Source organism: Drosophila tropicalis, unplaced genomic scaffold (genome assembly GCF_018151085.1).
Source record: "Drosophila tropicalis isolate 14030-0801.00 unplaced genomic scaffold, ASM1815108v1 contig_1009, whole genome shotgun sequence".
In the NCBI taxonomy this organism is placed as follows: domain Eukaryota; kingdom Metazoa; phylum Arthropoda; class Insecta; order Diptera; family Drosophilidae; genus Drosophila; species Drosophila tropicalis.
The window spans coordinates 938,942-964,670 of NW_027172367.1; the positions used below are offsets into that span (position 1 = coordinate 938,942).

Below are 25,729 nucleotides of genomic sequence, written 5' to 3' on the forward strand. Positions count from 1 at the left end.
GGACGGGTAGTCTGAAGGCTATAGCCCTCAATTCTCTGAAATCTATGACATGCAGACAGGTAGGCGTGGCTTAACGATTTGCGTTGGAAAAAGGATGTGGAGCGCAAAGAAGAAAGCTTCACCGACCATTCAAAGTCTAAGTATTCTTGATAAGCAGGTCAAAAGGAGTTCATACAGTCCAGTAGATTTCTTTGAAGTAACATTTCCTTTCTAATTCAACGCCATAGAATTTAGCTTGGTGTTATTTTGATGCACTAGCTTTTAAATGGCGAATCCAACTCGTCAGAGTTTTTTGACTCAGGTTAACCTTTAAGTAAGAGGCCAATCCATACATCTTTTCTCTTCCTCTAACATAATGTCGATGTTCTACTAAGTATGTCATCCATTAACCTTGTTATAGTCCTTTGCTCTGATTACACTTTCCCCCTCAGATTCGTCAGTTCCTTTAATATTTTTCTATTATTCCATATTTGGCTCATGGATAGTTAAAGCTTATATTTTAAAACATGTTTGTCTGTATTGCCGTGTGTATTGTACGTTATACATAAACGTCTGCTATTATAATGATATATGGTGTCGCTATATGATATAATGGTCCAAACCTGCTGAGGTAAAGAATGCCAGTAGCAGATGCCCATATCAAAATTTCAGTACCGTAGCATTTAGACGGACTGACATGAACCACATACAGATATGGTCGGAGATCAATCATGTTGATTTACATTTTCATCAGATGAGACAATCAAACTAGTCTGTACTTACACATAAGGGTGTACATTAATACTTGGACAATTTGTAAGTTGAACTAAGTATTCATGTTGCAATTTTCTAGAATCGAATATAACGGCCCGATTGACTATGCTTTGCGCATGTGTTGATCAGGTAAACCGCTGTGTGGCGCCACTGTACACCTACAATGAAACAATTTTTGCTTACAAGGCCAAATACAGTTTTAGAAGCACAATTGTGATTTGGCTTACCAATTCAGTATAAGCCTTTATCTTAACCCAATTCATAACAATCGACTCATCTAATTTGTAAGGAATTCGTGATAATTTCATGTTTATTAAATTGCTAATTTACTTATTAAGTGTTATTTATGTAAATATTGCCAGATTCTAATGTTTTTTCTTTCTTATCAGTATTTGTATTTCTTTTTAGCCAATTCTCATAATTTCATTGCTAATTTAATATGCACATTACTGGGATTGTTTTAAACAAACCTTTGAAACAAATTCAACTTAAAGCATTAATAATGTATAATTGGGACAAAAAATATAATACAATATAATTGTAATTACAACTAAATAACCATAATCATACATATCGTTTGTTGTAAAACTAATTGTATATCTAGGAAAACTTATCCTAGGGAGTTGAGTGCCAGTTGCTCAATTAAGCATAATTTTGTTTTCAGAAATTCGTGTCTACAATTTTAGCGTGATTTCGTTTAATTCAAGTTTATTCGTTTTAATATTGCACAGAGTTTTGCTTGCCAAACATTCTTATTGTTTATAAATTTGTCTAAATTACTTTGTATTTATGTTTTGGTTTTTTCCTTTTCTTAGTCCTCTTTATTTAGAGACTAAATCACTGGGTTTTCTAGGCAAAAAATGTTTTTTTAGCGGAATTACAAAAGTTTTTCATGAAAAAGCCAAGTAAATAAGTCCACATCATGCGTTGCCCTATGGGTAACGTTCTCAGTTATTGTTGTTGTTGTTGTTATTGCTTATATACTAGGCCTAAGTGTAATTGTGATATTCGATTTTAACGCTTTACACAAAATTCGCCAATTTCTAACTTCTATGCACTTTTTCTCGTATATATGTATATGTATGTGTATTTATGTATGTATGTGTGTGTATGTATATCGTATGTGGTAAATTATTAACTAATGCTCAGTTAAGGGTGTTTAATTATGTGTTTAGCATACGATGTGCCGTTTATATATTTATATATAAATCGACTTTGCATTATCCCATTCAACATACTCCGATTCAATTTACTTCACGCTCGCTCAATACGACGATATCACAACAAAATGTACCAAGTAGAAGAATTAGTTATCATTTATCGCTATTGATAAATCAGTTAACACTATTTGATGTTCGCGCTTCACGTAAACGGAGGCGGCAGCATTATAGGATCAAAATTCTGCTGTATACTGGCAAAATTAGTAAAGTTTACAATGCGACGGTAAGCCCAAAGATCCATTGCCTCGACACAGACATCCTCGATTTCCTTGATCTACAAATCCAAAAAGAATTATCCATTAAAAAGCAATACCCAGCAAACTGGACTGATTCACACAAACCTCTTCGGCCTTAAGATCTTGTTTCCAGTGAAAGGGAGCCGATCTGGAATCACGATATGTTGAACTCACTCCTCCGATATTTTGTTTCGTATGTGTATCCAAAAACTCCTCAACTGCGGGATCGAAGGGTAGTCCATAGAACTGCAGTATGTCCTGTGTCATGTCGTAGGGATTCAGGGATAGATCCTCATACCGCAATGTTCTAATACAAAGGTAAGACACATGTGTTTGTAAGCAATACAGAATGCAATGTTTATACCTCAACGAACATACCTGAATCTCGATGGATACAGTTTGAGCAACTTCTCGGCTGTTCTATAGTCATCTACCAGATCCTGACACACCAACCGGGCATCTTCACAGTCTTTCTGGCCGCCGCACCAGACCCTATGCCGGCGCGACTGCAATGTACCGCGTGGATCTCGAACCAGAAGCACAATTCGCACACTGGAAAGACTAGGAAAATATCGAAATATGAATACGACGGTACAAAAATGGAGGAGTGCCCATAGTATATTTGATAATTATCATATTTACTAGCGTACTATAATGATTGTGTGCACGAAGCCATGAAGTTGACTTTGAATATAAATTGGCATTCAATTAAAGCGAATTAAAACTGTAGACATGAATCATAATTAACTTTTTCATGGGCTCTGACTCCATTCTGATAAATAGAAATTTCCAAAATGGTTCGCCCTTCCATTCCGCTCTTTGCCCTTAGTTTGCTTGCAAATGCACTTGCTAAATTATTTCATGGAAAGTGTTTTCCTAAGCGGATGCCCGACAAAATGTTGATAAAACGACAAAAACGGAAACAGCAGAGTTGCGACTCGTGGTCGTTGACGTCTTTATTATTTTAGTTGTACTTCTATGTACATATGTATGTATTTGACTGTATATATGTACTTGTATACTTGTAAAAAGAGAAGTCGATAGAAGTCACTAGCACAGCACTGGTTGATGTTGAATGGGAAGGCAGTTTGCCACCAAAAGTTGCGATAGTCGAACAAACATATGTACATAGATAGAGCCCTCATACTGATAACTAATAACAATCATTTTAATTGGAGAATCTAATTAAAAAGCGTTCCGAACGTAATCTCATGATTGTGTGATGTTCGAGAATTTTTGTCACACATTACATCTATTTATACATATTATCTCTTTTTTTCTCTTTTTGTTTTTGAGTAACTAAGTTAGATTAAATTTTCATTTGTATGTATGTATGTTTATTAGGCAAAGAGTCGAATTGCTTAAAGTGGCCCACAAGGGCCCAAATAAACTTTTTGTTGCAAAAAAGTTACGAACTGAATCTAGCTTTCCTATGATTTACTTATTTTCCTCTCACCCTTAGTTGTTATTATCATTTGGCTAGGTAGAGAGGCAATCGTCGCTTTCCCGCTTGCCTCCCCTCATATTGGACTATATAGCAGTGCACTCTACAGTCTCCTCCTCTATCTCTGTCAGACACTATGCTAATTAGTTTGAGGCATTTGGCAACAAATAAACATTAACAACTGTACACATGTTATATATATACGAGGCCTTGCCTCCATGGTGTCGGACATTAATTAAGTAAATATGCCCAAAAGAAAAATGTTTCAATTGACACACAATTTCAACTCAAATGTGCTATATGAATAAATTGATTTCCATTGATTCGCACAACTCATTATATGTATAAACTTTTATCGAAACCCTTGTAAACATGAAATAAATATGTAAATAAAAACTAGCCGGAGCACATATGTACTGAGGCGATAGCAAACATAGTCGAACAATGAAATCGAATCGTTGATTTAGTCCATATTCAAAAGGACATTGTAACCCAAAACGAATCCACCATGGAGATGCCAACTCAAGAGCAACCCAAAAGGGAGCGAAATAGCTAGTGACGTTCTTTTAGATCGTGCTTATCTGGGAAAACAGTAGCAACCACAGATAAGGGCGCAGTAGATAATATCGAATCACTAGTTTGTGCTTTGGAATGTATTCACTTAGTGCTCTAGTAGATAACACATGAAAGGGTAATCAAAACAATGACTGACGACAGCAATGTCGAAGGCCAACTAGACATGCAACAATAATAACAATAACACTTATCATTCTGAGCAGCAATAACTGTCAAAATACGAAAAACTGCAAATCACATCAACTCTCAAAAAGAAGAAAAAGATGGTTCTCCATATTAAATATCTAAATGGAAAGAGAGTACAACTCTTTGTAGAGATACATTGATCTTTCATGACACAAAGGGTTTGGATACATTTGTGGATACATATTCGTATAACTATTTTAGCAAGAATTACTTTCAATATATGTTGATACAGGATGACAAAAAAAACAAGTCATTACAAGTTCCCACATATTTGAAATATGCACACATCAGAGTGCTATGATATTCTTATGGCGATTGTTTACTGATTACTTCTTTAGTTTATAAATTTTAAAGCTTTGATCCATTACGACACATCGAAGAGTAAAAAGTTTAAGCACGCGATCTCTCCCAGATATAGGGCCCTCGAATAATAGGTTTGTAAACTGCTTTTTAAAATCTAAAATAAGGCTTAAGTGAATTTCACTTTTCCATCTTAGCTCATTTGTATTTATGAGCAAAAAAAGGTAATAATAAGTAAATGAAATCAACAAATCGACACATATTGACATACATATATGTATGCACAAAAGTTGAATAAATAAATAAAAGTATACCGAAAGTTGCCTTCGAAGTTGCCAAGTAAGTTTCAAGAGTAAAATGTTGGCAATTCAAAGAAAAGATAACTTCAAAAATGTTGTATAATACACTGTGTGGTGGCCACAACTGAAGTTTTTGCACTTAACTTTATATTTATCAGTGTATGTATTTTGAGTATTGAAAACTGAAAGCACTGTTTGTTTACCTTTAAACAAAGCGACATTTGCCGTCAGCACTTGACTTTGTTAGTTTGAAATTGAAATTGTTTTACAACATATTCAAAGTAGCCTCTGTTTAAGTAATGACGCAGAAAATGCTAAAATTAGTTTACTACTTATCGAATGACTAAAAATGAGAGCCACTTTAAGGTCTACATACGGCTAGCTTGACCTCTTGACATCGACGCACGACTCGCAAATTTTTTTTTTTGGCCCCATCTGTGCTCAATGTTATTTTTTGGCATATATGTATATGTACATATGAGTATGTATCTAACACAAATTCATTTACACACACAGATTATTGGCATCATTTTTGTTCTTATACCCTGTGTCTATAAAATAAAGAAGAGTATACTGTCAAGATATCCAACAAGCAGAACGAAAGTCGCTTATATCTATCGCATTAAATAAACTAATTCAAAGTAAACGCATTCTGATCTCTATGTGTACATAAGAGATTGTGTTTCAATCAACTTTTGAAATAATCGATTTCTTCCAAGAAAGTCTGTTAGTTATTTAGAAAATTTTTATCAGTATCAACTGGCGTCCGACCGTATCAAGACCTAGATTTCGGAGAATATGTCTTTCTTTCTTAGTTTCTTTTATTATGCATTTCATAATAAAGGGTATCTGGTAATATATATCCCCAAATAGTCTGTGAGACTTTTGTGTTCTGATTTCAGTTCTACTGCAGCAGTTTGCGGCATTTTGACACAGTTCCGCAGATCAAAAAAAGAAACAAAATAAACGATAAACGGAGAAACACAAAAACTTGGAATAAACAACAAATTCGCGATAAATAAACTTTGAAAATGAAAACTAAATCAATAGAACTTCCATCGTTTACAGTTACAAACCTAATATGTTCTTAAAACCGATTTGAGGTCAAAGCTAATAAATACGAGACCGAACTAAAGCGAACTAAACCGTGTTAAGCTCAATGATTAATCAATATAATAGCCAGTCATTTGGTCTTCTTTGACCCACAACATTTACATAACTTTTTTTCTCAAATAATAAAAATAAAAAACAAAAGCAAAAGTGTTAACTTTTTATTCTTTCTGCTGCTAACAAGTTTGCTTGAGGCCTTGAAGAAGTTCAATTTCTGAATCGATACGCTCTCTAGGCCACAAATATTCAGATTTGATTCAAGAATTTCTCTTTTAGGAGAATCCTTTTATGTGGGCGATCAACTGCAGTTAATGTTCAGCTAATTAACCTTACACTAGACAGACAGACAGAAAGGTTCTTTGTGCGTGTCTAGAGCTGCTTCCATTACGCTAGTTTGACCTATATCAACGTAAGCCGATAATCTTGATTAATGTCTGTCTAGAAATAAAGAAAATTATGAAGAGAATTCACATTTTGTTGATTGCTTTGCCCAAATAATGACTGTCTTTTAAATGAATGTACATCTGGCAAGTTCCAACACAATTTTTTAAAAATATGTTAACAATGCTTCTAAAAGTTTTAGTTAGTTATGGTTTATTTTGTTAACATAAAAAATGTTACAAATTATGCAAGTCATTTCATATGTAGCCAAACATCTATATGTATATAGATACAAACATATGTATTTACTTAAATATATATACATATATATATATTCGTATATTTATTTATATAAATATTCATAATTGTCGCGTGCGGACAAAGAAACCAGAGAGTGAGAGTGAGAGAGAGACCAAAACAGGCAATGAGAACTTGTTAAAAGGGGACAAACACGGAGAGAGAAAAACCTTGTGGCTAACATATGTATGTACATTTTGGTGAAAATAATAAGTACACGAAAAAGCTATCCATATAAAATTGCAGGAAATTCAAAATGCTAATCTATTTAATAGGTTAAAAAATAACCCAATAAAATTTAAAATTAAATAACATTTTGCCTACTAATTTATTTGACCGGATTGGAAATCGGCAATATAAATTATATTCTAATGAATAGGATCAGAAATTGTTTTCTTATTCAAAGAGTTTTCTCTAGAGTTGTATGAATTAATTAAACTTAAAATAATGTGTCGAACAAAACAATGCTTTATAAATTAATCCCAAGTTCGCTTCGAATAGAACTGCGCAAAGAGTTGATTTCCGACCGATCTTTCTTAACCTAACTATGGTAAAAATCTTAAATACAATGTTCTATTCCAGTAGCTTTTAAACTGAATGCGAAGGAATCAGATCCCCTGATAGACATGGATATTTCGATTCGGGTTATTCTGTTAATCGAAGATTTGTATACTTTATAAGATCGGAAACGTTTTTGCGATAGGCGCACAGCCGGCTCGAACCAAATATGAAATTATAATTCAGCACACCCTGCAATTATCTAAAATTGTAAGACAAACCAAGTATAAACTAACTGGCTAAGAAGGCAGTCAAGCGGTATACTGGGATAAGCTTCTGGGTGTAGATTTAAAACTGTTTACCTCAGGCTTATACCCAATTAAAGTATCTTGCAAAACTCAAAAGATATATGTATAAGAAGAGGGAATGTCTACACACAAACACAACACAACACAAACTCTTTTTGGGCAAAATGAAATGGAATTTATCGATTTAACAATTGCCCAACAAAACATACCAAGTGCAGACAGTATAAGTGTCCTTCACCCTCTGGCTGCCACTGAGCTCTATCCAAAACACTTCTCCCATATATGTGACACAATTCACTACTTTACTTTTCTTTTTAAAAACACCCACCAAAAATATGCAAAGAGCTTGCTGTTGCTTTTACCCTAAACTGAACGAAACAAAACTACAAATTGAAGCAAATCATCAAAAAATTTAAGAGCAACGCACAGCAAGCAAAATACTGAAGCAACAATTCGAAAAAAAAGAAAGTGAATCACCAAATAAAACAAACATGTCTTTTAAGGATTTAAAGGACTTTATGAAAGAAACATTTCTTATTTCTCAGTTATGGAATTACTGGTGTTTATGTGGACCTTGAACCTGAAAAATGTAAAAGAGACTTCCTACAAATGCGGCAGATGACGAGGTAACCTCCAAAGGAACTCATACTACTGAGGGATGCTTTAGGTTAGACACCGTATCTGGGGCAAAACACGATCAATTTCAGAGTCAGACCACCCAATATGTGAAATAAAATCAAGGCAACGATAAATGTGCCGACAAATTCAAACAAACGGCAAATGTCAATCAAAGTCAACTCGGGGATGCGGCTGGAAACCAAGTTGAGTGGCAAAAGAGAAAGGCTAAAAAGCGCCAAAAGCGTCTTAAAATGAAAAGAGAATGACAATGGAGAAAAGTGGGCGGGCAGCACTGCAACCAAAACTTGCATAGGACTGCGGATTTTCAAAAGCCTTGACACATGGAGAAGAAAGACCAGAGGCAAAGATAAAGAGAAGGTGGAACAGCACCTTTGGAACTTCATTAATAACAAAACTAAACGATGCACAGTGGGACAAAAATGGATCAAACTGAAGCATTATTCGGCCGACATAAGGTAACAATATTATGAATGAATACTGTCAAAAGTAGTTGACTATATTGTAAAGCTCTTATATCTGGTTTTTGTTTTGTTTGTTTGTGTTATAATGTACCTATAATTTGTATACCTGCACCCATAGGGTGAAATGGTATATTAAAGTCGCCAAAATGTATGTAACAGGCAGAGGTATGTATGTACATATATTCTTGATCAGTATCAACAGCCGACTCCATCTAGCCATGTCCGTCTGTCCGTCCGTATGAACGCCTACATCTCGGACACTATAAGAGATAGAGCCACCAAATTTTGTTTGCAGGTTTGTTATTTCAAATATTTATATATTTATTTCCGACCCCGCAATTTAGAAACAACGTTATAAAAAGCTTAATGTTTACGTTTTATGGGAGCTCTAAGATATGGTCACCCAAGCTGGATCAAATTTGGCACAGTCCTTCATACTAGTAGTAGTAAACTTAACAACATAACTTCACAATAGCTAAAAGAGTATCGAAGCTATTGAGAAAAGTCACCGGTTTGAGACACCTGAGTAAGTTTTGTTTTGATATATGGACCAAAGTAGAGATCTGAAGTTCTCATAGTATTGGGCATGATTTGATTATCTTTTACATTTCATTTTGTCGGGTTTTTTGTTTTAGTCGTCCCACAGTGGGACGTCTAAAATGCCAAGGAAATGTAACACACACCACACACACACACATGCATAAATAGGAAACGAGCGAGCGAGAGAGAGAGAGAGAGAGTGAAAGGAAAACATACTGGTATATGACAAGGCAATGTCTGAAGGTCTGGGCAAACAAACCGCAATGTGGCCTGAAAGCTAAAAGATGCCACAGTGGTTTAGCCCATCGAAAATTAAGGAATAGCTGATGTTAGGCCGTTGGTTGTTCGTTTTAACTCATTTAAATTAATGAAATTAATATTGATAACGTAGAACCACTGTGCCCTTAGTCTAACCCTTGAAACGTGTCTCTTATTGTCAGTGAAGTTCTCTCCAGCATTTCATTTTTTGACCTGCCAGAGTTGGAAATTTATTGCGCTCGTGCATTTGACGTGAAGCCTTAATGGGTACACTTTTGATGTGCTACCCAAATCCGAAGCTCATGTGCGTTGATGACGATGATGTTTCCGCAGGAGGAACAAGAAAAAACGTGGCATACGGAATTGGTCAAGTTCAAAAAAAGATCAGGTTTACAATGAATGATTTGCGTTTAAGCCTTTGGGCCCGAAAGCAAATTTAGTTAAACTCAATGTATTATCAATCTGGTGTAACTAACTAGCAGACTGATTTTCAATTTACTCTTTAGTTGACACACAAATGTACCAATGTTTACAAATAATATTTACATATCTATTCCAAATTTCGGTCTTGAACCTCTTGTACTTATCAAGGGCTTAATGGATGTTTAAAATAGTTGATTTAGATGACGACGCTAAAGGCTCTCACAGAGACTCCTTTTTTCAGACAGACAAAAACTCTTTATTGGTCATGGACATATGATTTCTATGATTCATATTACCAAAAGGGGTTTGTAGGCCCAATAAAGGCACCGGAACTAACTAAAACTTAAAGACGTTCGCTAGTTACGCACACCAATAACATTAATACTTCCGTTTAACTGAGTATCCAATAATATCAGCATTGCCACACCTTTTGGGACCTCAAGCCGCAATGTTTTTCAACTGACTTCCCATGCCACTCGTCAGGTGAGGACTCTGGGAGCCCATTCATTTTATTGTCATGTAAATGCAATTTATTTTTTGCCTTTCTTTATTCGATTCCTTTCCTTTCTCTTTGCATTTTCGCCCTCCTCGCCGTGTCGTATGCCGCTGCTCTTAAGCAAATTGCTGTACTTTCAATCAATGTGGTCCCCCCATTCCACACCTTCGGATATGAGAGGGGCGTTGCCACTCCCAGCAACATTTTGACACTCCATTTCATTTTATTTAAAATTTTCATTCTCCACTCGCTGCATACAGAGTGTGAGTGTGTGTGTGCCACACCTCAGTTGACTTCTTCCTTAGTTTTATTTTGGCTTGTAAATGAATTCAACAAACATTTATGACTTGTTTTCCCTTTCGATAAAAGCTACGAATGAGTGGGCGGTTAAGATTCAGACTATGATGTTTCACCATAAAACTGCGTGAATGTTATATAGAAGAGAAATTGAAGTCGGTGGATGACATCTGATAGTGAATGCAAGAACTTATGGGGCAAATTTGGCACTTTTTTTGAAAGACTTTTTTAACGGATCATTCCTTCCTTCCACGAATGTATATGTTAGGACTCCGTAGGGATACAGAGTCTGCATTTCTGGGATCAGAAAGCTAAGGACATGATATCTGGCAATTTAAGACAAGGAGATCTGTGACAAAAAGTCTGGTCAAGGGAAAGGTGGAAAGAATTAGACATTAAGAAGCCATTAACACAAATTGTAAGGTTGATTTTGGTTCAATCATTATTACTTTATGTATTACCTAGCGGCACTGTACCGGTGCGGTAAGCGAATCAAATGAGCACGTCATAAAATCAATTTGAGCATCATGTTGCACCGTTTCAAGAATTTGAAAATCAGACTTTCAATCGAGACGAGAAGTAATTATATGAACTACCCGAAGACATACTCGGCTCTGTGATAGAAAACGGTGCCGCAACAAAAGCAGATACAAAACGGACTGGCGAATGCAATTGTCCAAACCAGAGTGAAAGGCGAGGCGAACAATGCAAGAACGGAGCCAGCAGAGGAAAATGCGCGAATGCGGCATACAAAAAGGTGCCACGTATAAAATTGCACTAGAATAGAACTTATTTAAACAACTTGCAGATATTCCCCCCCCCTGCTTCGTTCTCCACAGGCACTGCCACTCCCAGTCGACCAAGCCGCCAAATATCAACACGAGTCTTATAGGTTCTCCGTCCAATCGTAGTCATAGTCAAAGTGAAGGCAATGTTCCTTGACGGTTCAGCCCATGAAATCTTATCTTATATATTTAAATTTAAATACACTCAGAATATTATTGTGGAATCAAAGATTAGGTACCAATAAATGCAATATTTAAATTGTAATTTTAAAAGGTTATCTACAACGAAAACGTTCGGGGTTTTTTTATTCCGTTTATATAATTGTCTGATTTTGTATATACAAACAAATTCCACAAAACAGAAAAAGAACTGGACCACGATATGGAATAATCTGAAGATGGAATATTCTAGTTCAGATTGCCAGCAGTCACGTTGAACGCCAATCTCAAGGTTAGGTGACGAGAAGCTCCAACAAAATAAGATGAGTCTTTTAGGGGAGATAAGACCCGAAAGCAACAACACAAAGGTGACAGTTATTTACCTTGCGAGCAGCATGGAATATTTCCAGAGAATTCTTTAGTGTACTTTAATATAAAAGCTTTAGACCAAAATTAATAAAACCTTTGCAGTGGCAAAGGCAACTTAATAATAGGGAGGCCGTTCTGAGTATTCCAGAATCTCGACATTCCTTTATAGCACACGCTTTCCTCTCTCTCTACTTCTACTTTTGCCTCTGGCTTTCTCTTTACCCTTCCACGCAGATCTCACTTGGACTGGTTGCTACTTTCATGATTTGTGGCCGTTGGTTGGCTTTTAATTATTGCGATTATTGCGGCAACTATTTACAGTTTTTAAATGTAACTAGCCCGGGCTGACTGGGCGCAGCACATAACAAAACAAAAAATAAAACGAAAAAACAAGACGAAAGATAAACAATTTAGAGCAGAATGAACAGCCTAGAGAGCGGGCTGTTGCATTGCAACAGAATCTATCTCGATAACCATAATGAAGCAATGAAACGATGACGACGAGAGATGGTCTTACAATTAGTTGTGCTGCATCTCTTGTTCTCGTTTCTCATTTTTTAATTACTATTTTATGGATATGATGGTTGTGTGTTTATGTTTACCTTGTGATTGAAATCTTGACTCTACTTTGTAATAAAAACTATTTTAAACTATTGTAAAATTTGAAACTTCAATGAACGGCCTGCAAACTCAATCAGGAGCAGCTGATGGAATCAGATAGTTGCAGCAACTCCCTTGAGTCATGATAGATCGCCAAAAAAATGCATTACAATTTCTGATCTGTAGGAAAGTAGTAGACTAAATGTTCTAAGAAACAGCAAGGAGAAAAAAAGTAACTGATACTTATTAACATAGAAGCTGTTACTTAAGGCTATGTACAGATTTTAATTTTAATAACGAAAGCATTATGCAATGTCGTATACAAAGCCTTACATGGACTGAGACTCGCTAATATAATGACAGTTATGAAAATGTTTTTCTGTTTCTTAACTGCCTCATCAAATAAACTGATCGAGAGATTATCGTTTTCCTAATGAAATGAGTCCTACAAAGTAAGTTCATAACAAACTTAAGTGGATACTTTGACTGGGCTGATGCTTACATCCCCCTTGCAGTGATTATGTTCCAAACTTTTTTCAAATACTGAATCCTCTCACCTTCAATCAACCGTCGGCAGAGATATAATCTTAATATGTAAGACTTTAAAAATTTAGCAAATTGGAGTTACATAATCTGAACAAAACATAAATCGAATCATTACGTATTCAATAGATTTTGCCAATGTCAATGTACCGAGTTCTATAGAAGGAATCAAGAACGAACATACTTTATAGGGTCGGAATGTCTACCTAAACCCTTTCCAAGTTTATAAATAACTAGTCAACTTAAACAAAGCGATTAGAAATATGCAAGACTAAGTAATTAGCTAATCAATACAGTCATAAAATAAAAGTCAGCTTTTGAGAAAATCATGAATAATTCATATTTGTACAAGTAGGTAGTTAGAGATTTAAAATAGCAAGGCTATGTGCACATTATAATATGAAAACAAAGTGTTGGTGAGGCAATGCAGAATGTCAGTCGTCGAGATTTATAAAGATTATTGACCTCACTTGGTACAGGGTATCTTGATTTTGCTGCTGGATTAAGACATTGACATTATCAAAGCAATTACGTATTACTTTGCCGGTTCATTGTTTTAGGACAGTGGATAATTCAAAATGATTTTCCACAGGGATATTAGTCGTATTAGGAAAGTTAATTAGTCCAAAGACTTATTTATTACCTGTATACGTAATAGGTAACTACAGGTCGCATGCCTGTAATGATTTGAAGTCAGACTAAAAGTCTTAAAGCCTTGACTAGCTCAATATGTGATGTATTTCTGAAATGACCTTAATTCAAATGCAATTTTTCCTTCCACAATAGAAAAAGAGATATTCTTAGGGCAATGTAAGTTTTTAAGTTTCATTTTACCTTGACTTTTTGGTCTATTTAATCCGACTCACACCCATTTATCTGTGCAATCGTTACGCTTTAAGCATTTCACATTATTGTAATGGCGCATTTGTGTACCCTAGTAAAGAGAGTACATTCTGTTGGTCAAAAATGTGCAAAGTATTAGTTTTTGGGACAAATGAAGAACGAGCAACAATCTAATATAGCTCCATAGCAACATCGGTCCGACTATAATCCCTATATTTTGTAAGGATTGCGTTACTTAAGTAATTAAATGAAAGTCAAATGACTTTCCTAACCGACTTAACCGACCCAGAAGACCTGACAGCAAGGTAGGAACCTTGCTATACAGCCAACTTTCCAGGGTATACAACCTTAGGCACGTCCTGAAACATACCGGCTATCCGGTTTTGTTTTGCAGTGTATCCAACGCGAAACAAATTTCCTGTGTTTAGTTTGGGTTGGAGCAGAACTCAATACGGCCTTTGGCTGGGAGTGGGGTCCATGCTGAGGCACACATTTCGGAAGTTTGTCGCCGCCGCCTTCAACCCTTGTTTTTGTCTGTTGCAGCAGTTTAAGTTGAGTCTGTGGCCAATTATTTATGCATGTGTTCTTGTGTAAGAAGAAAGTTTTTTTTAAATGATCCTTTTTCAGAAAAAAAAAGAATGGGAAAATCGAATCGACATTCTCTGACGGCATGTTGCATAAGTAACCGTTGTGCAACCCAGACTGGAGCAGGAGTCCTCGAGAACCAAGTGCAGTGAAGAACTTGCATAAGCAATTTGTTTGCCCGCTTGCAGTTAGTTCATTTCGTACCAGTACATATAAAGGAAGGTCAGGGCTGCATAAAGATTTATGGCTTGCGGGTATAAAAGGATATAAGATTTCTTCGCCTAGATTACAAGGGGTCGATAATAAAGATAGATAAACATTGGGAATGACATTCATATGTTGGACTTCAGAATTCAATTTCAGGATCAAGATTATGATGATATTGTGAACACATTGTGGAACCTGTATAGAGATGATTCCATTAGAGTTAATCAGATTAATCTTAATAAGTGTAATCCTTGAAAATCTGTTTTAACTTTATCGCTGACCTTTGGTTGATTTTTTTTACACATTAAAACTGCAAAAAAATCTGCTTCAACGACTTAAGCCCGTTACCAACCCGAGGACCCCTTGAGCAGTCCCAGTAAATTACCATTGCTTTTTGGCTTTCCTTACACTCTCTCTCTCTCTTTCCCTTTTCCTCTTTCTGTACCTCTCTCTGTCCGTCTAGTTGCTCTATGGCTGACTTGGACCGCCTCCACAAAGCTGTCAGCTTTGTGGCTATCATTAGCGCAAGGTATATATATCCTGCCCTCCCCAATAGTACCCTACCCTCCCTCTACCCTTTCAATTCCCGTTGTTAAACACAGTAATCTGCTGGCTGCACTATTTTTGCCGCTCTACCTCCAAGATATTAGCCTAATTTATGCGCGAAAGTCTTCATGGAGAGGGCCAGAAAGATCTAGCACTGAATGGGTGAGCAATTTTCGGCATGACTGCTAATGATTGAGTCGAGTCGAACTAGAAGACATTCAAACGGGCGAGGGGCCAAAGGAGGCTGGACCCCATTTCGACTGCAAGCCGTGTTATAAATCAAACCATGACACGCATATTCAGAGGAAAGGCAACATGCAACGCACAATGGTTAGCTTTTAAAATATGAACCTAATTTGGGTCCAACGGATCGAAAATCAATAACAATTTTAGATAAATAGAATGCCTCTTAATAGCTTTTTAACTATGAGAGGAGTTTGCGGCTTATAGACGGAGATGCTTCATTCTAAAGTCTTAAATTTCACCAATGTGTAAAATTTGTTTTGTTCCACTGTGCACGGTTGCAGCACTCCACGAGCCACTCAGCCAGGCAGTCTCAGCGAGTCATCGTATGGAAAAGAGGAACTTTCTCTTTTGGGCTAACCCTCAAGTTTTCAGTCTCGTCTCGTCTCATTAATTCCGTTCACACGTCGCTTCGGACGACTTCTAAGTGCTTTGTCTTTTTCAGTTAATCACAATTTAGCCTGGGCCTAACTAGGTTATTGTTATAAGAGTACCACGGAGTACTAACAGGCAGCTGGCAGCGTTCAACAAAGTCATCACATCACAACTGTGAAACCGTCACCGGCTTTTGTTTTAATTTTTCCAAGCTCATTGCGGTGTGTGGTCCGGTTGCTTACTCGTAAATATCATCTTGCTGTTGCTCTATTATTATTAACTTTAAACATTGTCATGCCGCGCTCGTTTTTCTTTCATTTTCTTTTCCATCGCTTCGTGTTTTTCTTTTTTATATTTGCACTCATTGTGTATCCGCTTACAGCAAATAGACAGAGCAACAAAAACACTAGAAAACTTCCGTTGTAACGGCTCTAGATATTTAAAGCCATTCTTCTTATTGTTGCTGCTATTTTTGCATAGGATACTCTATGTACGTATTCTTTAAGAGCATAAAGGGAGAGAGGAAATCAAATCTGAAGGGGGGATGCCTGCTGCTAACCCTCCGTCCATACGTAACCACTACCTGTTGTTCTTCATGTCCCACTCGGAGCAAACTGTGTCATCGGTGTTCATTAAAGAACCATGAAAGAAGACTACATGTACATACATTGTGTGTTCATAATTAATAAAACAAAGCATAAACAATGCATAAGATCGAACATATAACGCCATTGCAATGAATTCTTAACATCCCGTTGTGTGTTCAATAGTGTAAATTGGAAAGGGCTTTCCCCTCGACTTATAAGTTATTCACTTTACAAATGCTGTTCTACCTCTTTAACCTTTTTTTTTACAATTCGTCTTAATATCATAGTCATTCACAAATGTATGTACACTTAACATGTACATGGCAGAGATATCGGAGTGTGTGTAATGCACTAACTTTAATAGTTTGATTGGTAGCTCTTATTCAGAGCGACTAATCGCTGGGTAATGAGTATCGAAAAGTCCGAAGATGTGCCCTTACTAAACCGATGAACATTTAGTTATTTCTTTACAATTCGGTAAATTGAAGAATGTTCAAGTATTAGTATGGAAGATGTAGCTATTTCAACATTTCCCGGTTCGAAGTTTGTACATCTTTGTATCTTTCCACAAGATGTATCTTACAAAAAAGATGTATTCGATATTCGATAAAGACGGCTAAGATATTAAGAACAACTATTTTACCAACGGGATTATGATCAACACAATGAGGCGATGTCCGTTCGTAGTAAATGGGAAGAAAAAGGAGACGGAAGGTGCTCCACAGCATACACATACACATACATACATATGTATGTTAAATTATGGTTGTGGAAGTTACTAACCCTGCGATACCCGTTGAGAACCGTTGCGTGTGGCGCAACGCAAACAAAGTTATGAAATATGCATGTATGGAATTTGGGCAAAGTTGCTAAAGTAGCTGGTTAACTAGGAACAATAGCCACACAGAAAAAAAAACAAGAAAAAGCCAGAAAAATGAACCCACCGACGAATGTACGCCACATAAATAACTGAAATGTGCTGGCCTTCTCTATGTGGCTACAGAAGGGCAAAATTTCTTTTGGCCAAAACTCAAAAGGCCCGCAACAAAACACTTTTCGAGGGGTGAGCCAGGAATTTTTGTATTTTCAATGGCTTAAACATACGTTTTACATTGTATACACTGCATGTTATGTATGTTAGACACTTTTTAGAACAGAAGAAAAATGTGACTTCCTTGCGGCTTAAAGACTAACTAGATAAGTCGTCTATGCATCGAAATCGAACAAATGGCAAATGCATATCACAAATCAACATTTTTATCCTATTATAGGCAGAAGTTAACCGTTCTCATCATCTCGTTAACGACCGTGTTAAAATACAAAATTCTTTTTACGCCCTGCACCCACAAGATCAAGTAAGTAATTGACAAAAGTGTAAGTTAACCCTCATGTAATATATACAGTAGAATCCGGTTACAACGACTCCGCTTATTAAGGTGCGTTAAGTGATTGGTTGGCCCCAATACAAATTTATCTGAAAGGGCCTCCGGTTAGTAGGTCTTCCGAATATAATGACGAAAATTGTCGGTCCCTTGAGTGTCGTTATCCTGTATATACTCTCGATCTAGTCATGACTGTCGTTCCGTATATCTTTCAATCTCTTTTCAACTATTGCCACCTCCTCTTAAATCTGCTTAATTCAAAGTATCGTAAGCTGTACTCCGCTGGGGCGCTAATGTGCACATCCACTACTTGTAAAAAAGCCTTGCTTGTGGTTGCTTCTTTTGGTGCATGATATACCGAAGTCAGCGCTTTCTGTCTTCACACTTCAAGAACTGAAATTTTTAATTACTGACGGTTCAACAGAATAATAATAACAACGATTTGGCCATCTGAACGGAATCCACATTTAAACCCGATTGGCATAGCTTTCCTATAAATTAAGCATTTCATACTTAGACATAACGTTAATGGCAGTCGTCAGGAAAATCCTTTCTAAATTCTAGTGCTGCAGGGTAAGCATGCTAGTCACAGGACTAGGTCTTTTTCTTTTAAGAGAAAAACTAGCAGCTCACTATTGACTCTCAGCAAATAACAGTTTTCGTCTCTCTGAACAGCCGATAAGATTGTCATTCAAATTAATTCGAAGTTGACATTAGTGGCACTTAGTTATTCTTATTCAACTTTTGTCATAATAACACAAAAGTTGTCAAAATCATTTGTTTACGTATTCATCTTTGAATGCATTCGAATGTATTCATTCGTTCATTCAGTGTACATTCATATGACAGAAAACAGTGCTTAATTTTTGAGAATTATTTAAGTTAGCCCTCAAATGTAAGGAAAGTGATTTCCAGAAAGACCTCTAAACTCTTTTAAAACTTTGTTTGAATTCTACGGCCATCTGAAGATCACAAAATTCACGTAGTTGGTAAAAAAAAAATCACATTAACACACGGATGAGAGAGAAAACGGCATGAAATGAAAGTCTTCTGAAATCTCCCAATCCGGCATGGCAATTAAAAAAGCAAGCAAGTAAGCAAGGTGAGAGCAAGAGACAAATTTGCTAAAAAGAAAAACTGCAAAAAAAAACGTACAAATACTAGGAAAAACGTTTTCCTAGCCGTTAAAAGTAAAATAAAATGCAGAAGCTGAGCAATGGAAGACGCTTTTCCCAATAAATCAAAGGTAAGCGTGCTCTTAAGTTGCAGCTGCTGTTGCGTTTTCCAAAATTAGAAACAAGTTTTTGTTATTCCATTGTTGCAAAATGGCATTCAAGAAGAAAATAAAAGCGAAGCAATTAAGTCGCATCGACATCCATATACCGTGCACCAAGTAAATCCATCTGGCTCACTCTTACAAGCAATTACGTTCTTTTATAATAGATTAGATTAAAAATTACAATATATTTCGATTTTTTTAACATTAATTTTTAACCTAAATATTCGACTCAATTGTTGGTGTGCCAAATTTAGTAGCAATAGCTTAAATTCGTACACACGGGATGTCAAACGGGTAGTTTTATTTCTGTCTCGGCACTTCTCTTATTTGAAATACAAATCTTGAAACAATTTACTCATTCTAACTTACAATTAGACAAATCTATTTCACATTGAGTATGTTGGCATTACTCTTTTATGACCCAACGGTAGTTTTATTTTTTAAGTTCACACAGCGTCGTAGAAGTTAGAGCAAGAAACTAATGGGCCACTGATATCTGTCATATGGTCATATTGTTCAAGCTACTTCGGTATATTAGCTAATTTCATTGCACAAAGCAGTTACGACTACAATCCCTGGCAGGCTCATTAACTAACGTGCTAACTTTTTGGCATTGCTACACACAATCGCTATTTATTTGTGTTAACAATAATATTGTTTATTTTTAAGCGCTGACAAATAGACAGACAGGCAGACACCGTGAAACACCTCCAAATCATAATTTATTTTAAATGCAAAAACTATTCTTGGTCGTTCTTTTTTTGTTGCTAATTTTGTATTTGCAATAACATGGCAACAGTCATTACCTTTGGCTGACAGCCTTGAAAAGAACTTTTTGTTTTTCGGCTTTTGTTTTTCTCTTTGCCGTTTGTGTTTTTTGTGCTTCCACTTTGTGTTCATCTTCATAGTTTGGAGGTATACAATTACCAGCAGAATTTATTGTCGGAGCATCGCGTTGTAAATCTGTAAGTAGCCATCGCCTAATGCGATTCCGCCTCAAACCAAAACTCAAAGTCAACTCAACTCAACCACCAACCAAAGCCAAATCAGCTGCAACTACTCATTCTGATGCAGCGTAGACTTTAAGTTTATGACATTCGTTTTGGTCGTGGTTCGATGGCGGCAGTGGCTTTCCATGCTTCATCAATTTTCTATGCGTTTCAGGGCTTACTTATACATTGGTTCTCTCTTCTAGTTGTTCTTGGTTTTTTGTTCCATCGTCAGATAAATCTATTGATCGATGAGGGCTTTGAGATACTAAATCATTGTAATTTTCACACGCTTTTGAAGAATACAAGTTATTTGTTTCCTTGAGCGAGTCACCAATAGAAAGTTAAATTTTATGAGAAGAGTTTTAAACCGAGTATCCAAGAAATTTACCTCATGAGTAAGTGATTTTACAGTAATTTTTATCTAACAGAGTGTTTTCATTGAACCACGTCCGTATAAAATTTCAGAAGTATAATAAGAAAGGCAACTTTCTTGTTTTATTAAAGCTTTTTGAAGATGAGCACAAGGTTGCGTGAAAGGACACAAAAAGTTAAGGGGTAAGTTATATATAAATAAATATATATGTATGTATGTATACTCTATACATATGCTTGAAATTATAAATCTTTATCTTCTTCTAAACGTTGCACTTCTAACCAAAATGGATATACCTTTTTTGCAAGAGTAAAAAAGCGAATTTTTTCCAGTACTTTTATGAAAAAAAATCCATCACTTTCACTACCATTTGGTTAAAAGTTTGTCTTAGTCAAGTGGATAAGTTGGCCTGGCCCCCGTCGCTATTGAGTAGGTGCCGACGTCACCGAATCCGCTGGTAGCAGACAAATTTTATTTCAGCTTTTCACCCATTTAACACGCCGCATAGATCGCTTACCACGTACCAAAAATTTGCTTAGCCAAACTCAAAACCCGTTTCAATTTTCAATGCAAGACCAAGTCGAAGTCGCTGGTACCTTCTCAGTACGCCAAAGACACCCGCTCTCAGTTGTGAACGTTCACTGAACTCACGATCTCCATCTCTCGGCGTTTTCGGTGCTGGTTTTGTCAAAGCCGTCAAGTCAAAAGTTAAATGGTATCTCATGTCAAAAATGAGGTCTACAATTGTGCAATAAGTTTTTAGAACAAGTTTTTTCGGGGGTCTTGGCCCGTTTTAAAAACGCAGCTCACAAAAATTTTCTCTCTGTTAATAGCCACTTTGCTCATTATAAGCCAACTAAAAGCGACTAGGGTAAAACTCTTTGCGGTTTTCGTGGCTGCTATTCGTAGTTTGAGACAAACTGAGTGTAAAGCTGGTTGTGTGTGTGTCCATGGTGGGGGGTTTGGGGGTTTAAGGGTTTTATGTGGGCGGTTTCAATTTTCATAGAATCTACTTTGTGCCAAAAGCGGCTCAAAGCCAACGACCACAAGAACCGAATGTTTCCAACAAAAATAGAAAAACAATGATAAAAATTCGTAAATGATGGGAATATACATTTAATAAGAATCATCAGAAAAACTTAAACTGCAACAAAACAATTTCAAACTCCTTATCCATTTATACAGAAATCACCTTCATTTCATATGCAATTATTGCGTATTCATAGATTGTGCTTTTCGGCGCACCCAATAAGCAATTAGAAGCCAAAATGATTCACAAACACCCAAACACCCATGAATGATTCGTCGCCCCAAAATGCGCACTGACCCAAATAGTCTGCGGGGAAAGGGCAATGGCCCACACCATTGAGCACAGCGCAACACAACAAAGTGAAGGCATAGATCCAAGTGATAGAAAACGTTTCCGGAATTTTGATGCATTTTCACGCAAAGACCATCGGCCTATGCAGGCTACGTTTATAGAGTGTGAAGAAATGGAAGAAAGGCAATGTAAAATATCAAAGAAGTTAAATTCGGCTATGCCGAAGTTTATATACCCTTGCAGTCCTTGACAATAATAATTTCACATGTTCAAAATTTGTTTTCTGCAACTCAATTCATTAATATACAAACAAAACAATTTTACTCTTCATACTATGTACAATTTGTTCTTCTTCTTCCCTCATTCCCTAAGCAAAGCAACGCACGCATACACATACAGTTTATGTAGCGTTGCGTCTGTGTGTGTACGCATGTGCTCTGTTGATTTGATGATGACGTAGTAGGCAGCAAGCAGAGCTGCCGGCAGCGATTGAACCGATTTATATAGACTGTAACTTGTGTTCTATTTATCCGATCAGGGTCAAATTTTGGGATCTGAGATTTTATATCAAATTCTATTATATTGGTGAATTTCATGGGGATACTCCAATTTTTGCAAAAATTTTTGTTCCAGAGCTATATGATATAGTAGTCCGATCCCAAAGATTTTCATACTTTATCTCACCCGGGTAAAAAAAAGCTCCCAAAAAAAATTTCATCCCGATAGCTCTTAAGATGGCTGAGTAAAACGCGTACGCACCGACGGACAGACGGACAGACGGACAGACGGACATGGCTATATCGACTTAGCTTCTCATGCTGATCAAGAATATATATACTTTATGGGGTCGGAAACGTCTCCTTCTGTGCGTTACAAACATCTGACCAATTTTATAATACCCTCTGCAAGGGTATAAAAAGAAAATAGAAAGCATTGTGCTTAACATGTACACAGTGCCTGGGTTGTCCAAGTAATATTGTTTAGTTACGTGAAATGGAAAGAATGGAAACAAATTTGTGCTCTAGCAAAAATAACTCCAAAATGTTATAAAACGCAAATGGTTGAGGGTTTATTTGGTACCAATGGATCATTGTATTGCTATTTAAACTATCGACAGATAATCTTTTCTTTGACATCGACGAATAAATTACATTTCCCCCACTATACCGACCAAAGTTCAATCAATTCTAATTTCGATATATACAAACATCAAGCATACATATACATATTTGTATGTATGTATGTAGACCCATCTCATCCCCTGCCTAAATGTCATTTTCCATTGATTGAAATTTGTGTTTGTGGAATCTTTTGCATAACATTGACACAAGTGTGCCAACAAAAGCAAAGATACAGATATCCCTAATGTCCTCGGAGCGAGGATTGGGAGAAGGCGAAGGAGACGGAGCAGTCGCTCTAAATGTAACCGAAACCACAAAAGAGAAGTAGTTAGTGGGAGAGGTGCGAGGGAGATGGAGAAACAGGCACCACCACCACCACCGCTACCAGCACCACATCAATCAAATACATTTTCCTTTTGTTTACTTTTTTGCTGGTTTGTTAGCCAGAAATTGCCATACACTAATTTTATTGATTTTTATTTTTTTTTTATGTGTTGTCTTTTTGTTTGGATTACATTTTCAATGGAAAATTATGTAAATGAAACTTCTGTTTGCGGCACAATCTATGCCCTTTTTGAGTTTGATTTTGCACGCCAAATGCTTTTGATTTAAACACTTAAGGCCATAAAGAGAAGATTATTTGGTTTTAGGTAATTGCTATCAGAAGCATTTTTCGTACGACATTCAAAATCATTAGATTCACTTTCATTATGCGGTATAAAATGAGGGAAAAGTACAAACTATCGGCAAATTGGGTGAAAACCCAGCGCAACCCAGAAACAAACAACCGCACTACAGTTCTTATCTAAGTCTGACACTGATAAGATGCTGACGACAACGATGGTTAAGGATTTATTTTAAGCTAAACAATCAAATCAACACAACTATGTCTTCAACTAAAATGTAAATAATAAATACGAATAATACGGCCATAAACAATTAAAACTTGATTTTCCTTCTGCCTGCCTGCATAGTTAAAGCATTAATCAAACTAGACTGTGTTTTGTTTGTGTTTTTTATCCTTGTTGTAAGAAAATGAAAGTTTTAGAATTCATCAAGCGGTTTGAAGCTCACCTTGGATCTTGGAGCAGCTGCTCGGCTTGGGCCAGCCGTAATCGCACAGTCTTCATACTTTGTATAGGAAACAGCCGACAGAATTGCGTTAGAAAGGCGGGGCGCCAACAGAAACGCTGGAATTCGCGGCAGACATCCCATAGTCGAGTGTTATGCTCAAAAAGATACGTATGTGTCTTGCCGAAATTCAAGTAATCTTGCATATCTGAATAATCGCACTGGAGCAAATTCTTTAGATTTTGCACGGCCACAATTTGGTCATCGGGATCCCGTATCTGCTTAATGCCAAAATCTAAAAGTGGTTCGTAGTGATAGAAATTTCCTGGAATAGCATTTAGAATGTCGCCCAGAAAGGTTGAACCTGAACGCCAAGAGGTCACAATGATGCTACGAACTGGAGTGCCTTCAGTTTCAAGAGTCATGTCGTTTAACTTTTCGGCTCCACCGCGGGGATACTCAAAATTTTCCATTTCAGTAAGAATGCGAGAGCGTTGAGCAGTCAGGACATCGACAATGGTGGCTGTGAGATTATAGACAGCCGTTTGAGAGACCGACAGCTGCGATTGAAAGCGTTCATAGAGACTATTGCGATTCAGAGAATTCGAGGGGCCACCATCAAAGATGGAACCTCCACCACCTGCTCTCTCAGATGACCCTCCACCTGTGCCTTGTTGCTGGTACGACGAAGGAGCAGTGAATGGACGGTGCTGGGTAGTTGCTATTAGTAGCAGGATGCACAAGCTACTAACGCCGCAAATCCCAATAAGATTCGCTCGCCGAGACATTTTGCTGCGTCGCCGCTTCGAATTCAAACTAATGCGTTGCCTGGCCCGTGTCCTGGAGCCGCCTTCATCGGGAATTAGCTCACACGTCTCCAAATCCACATCCAAATCCGTAGTGGTCATTTGGCGTCGTTGCAGCTAATTATTTTGTTTTCTTTTTCACTTTACCTTGCACTTTTGCACTTTAAATTAAAGAGAGAAAGCTTCTTCTTATGCGTATGCCTTAATCACTTGAGCTTCTCTGCACTCACATTGTGCATTGTGCATCTCAGCTAACAAACATCACCATTGCAATTCACACTCACACGATTTATTAATTGCACAAGTCCATTTAATTCAGTTATTGACGCGCTGCCACCGTCTCTCTCGAGTTGGATTTTTGTTTTGCACAAAAAAAAAAAACTTCCCAATTATTGAGGCGAACCACATCAAACCACCTCAAACTCAAAAATTAGGCGAGCTCATACCGATGATCCCAACCGTTGATGCTAACCTCGAACCGTTGATGCCAACCTCAAACCGTTGATGCCAACTTCAAACCGTGGATGCCAACATCGAACACGTCTTGATGAGTACTATCGATAAGATCACGGATGAGAAAACTATCGTTACCATCGATAGCACTATTGGCAAATCAAAATTCAAATTTATCTTTCAAAGCATACATTTTCAGAATCACAAGAAAAATAAAATGGTATAAACATGGTGAAATTTTAATGGTAAAATTAGCTTACAAATATAGAACCCCAATCTTGCCTTTCAAAGGTTCCACACCCGGACATGATAACATGCCTTGCCAAATTATTAAAATATTGCCACCAGCCACAACTAATAAACTGCT

At 36.8% G+C, this 25,729-nt stretch overlaps 1 protein-coding gene across 1 annotated transcript; it reads right to left on the bottom strand.

Moving 5' to 3' along the window:
* Window positions 1-1,034: 1,034 nt before the first annotated feature.
* Window positions 1,035-25,275, bottom strand: LOC137581801 (carbohydrate sulfotransferase 4). The gene is made up of 4 exons (XM_068296168.1): window positions 24,107-25,275; window positions 2,588-2,770; window positions 2,315-2,516; window positions 1,035-2,247 (listed from the first exon to the last, which is right to left on the bottom strand). Exons 1-4 carry the CDS (start codon window positions 25,009-25,011, stop codon window positions 2,116-2,118), a joined length of 1,422 nt encoding a protein of 473 aa, XP_068152269.1. The 5' UTR covers window positions 25,012-25,275; the 3' UTR covers window positions 1,035-2,115.
* Window positions 25,276-25,729: the final 454 nt, after the last annotated feature.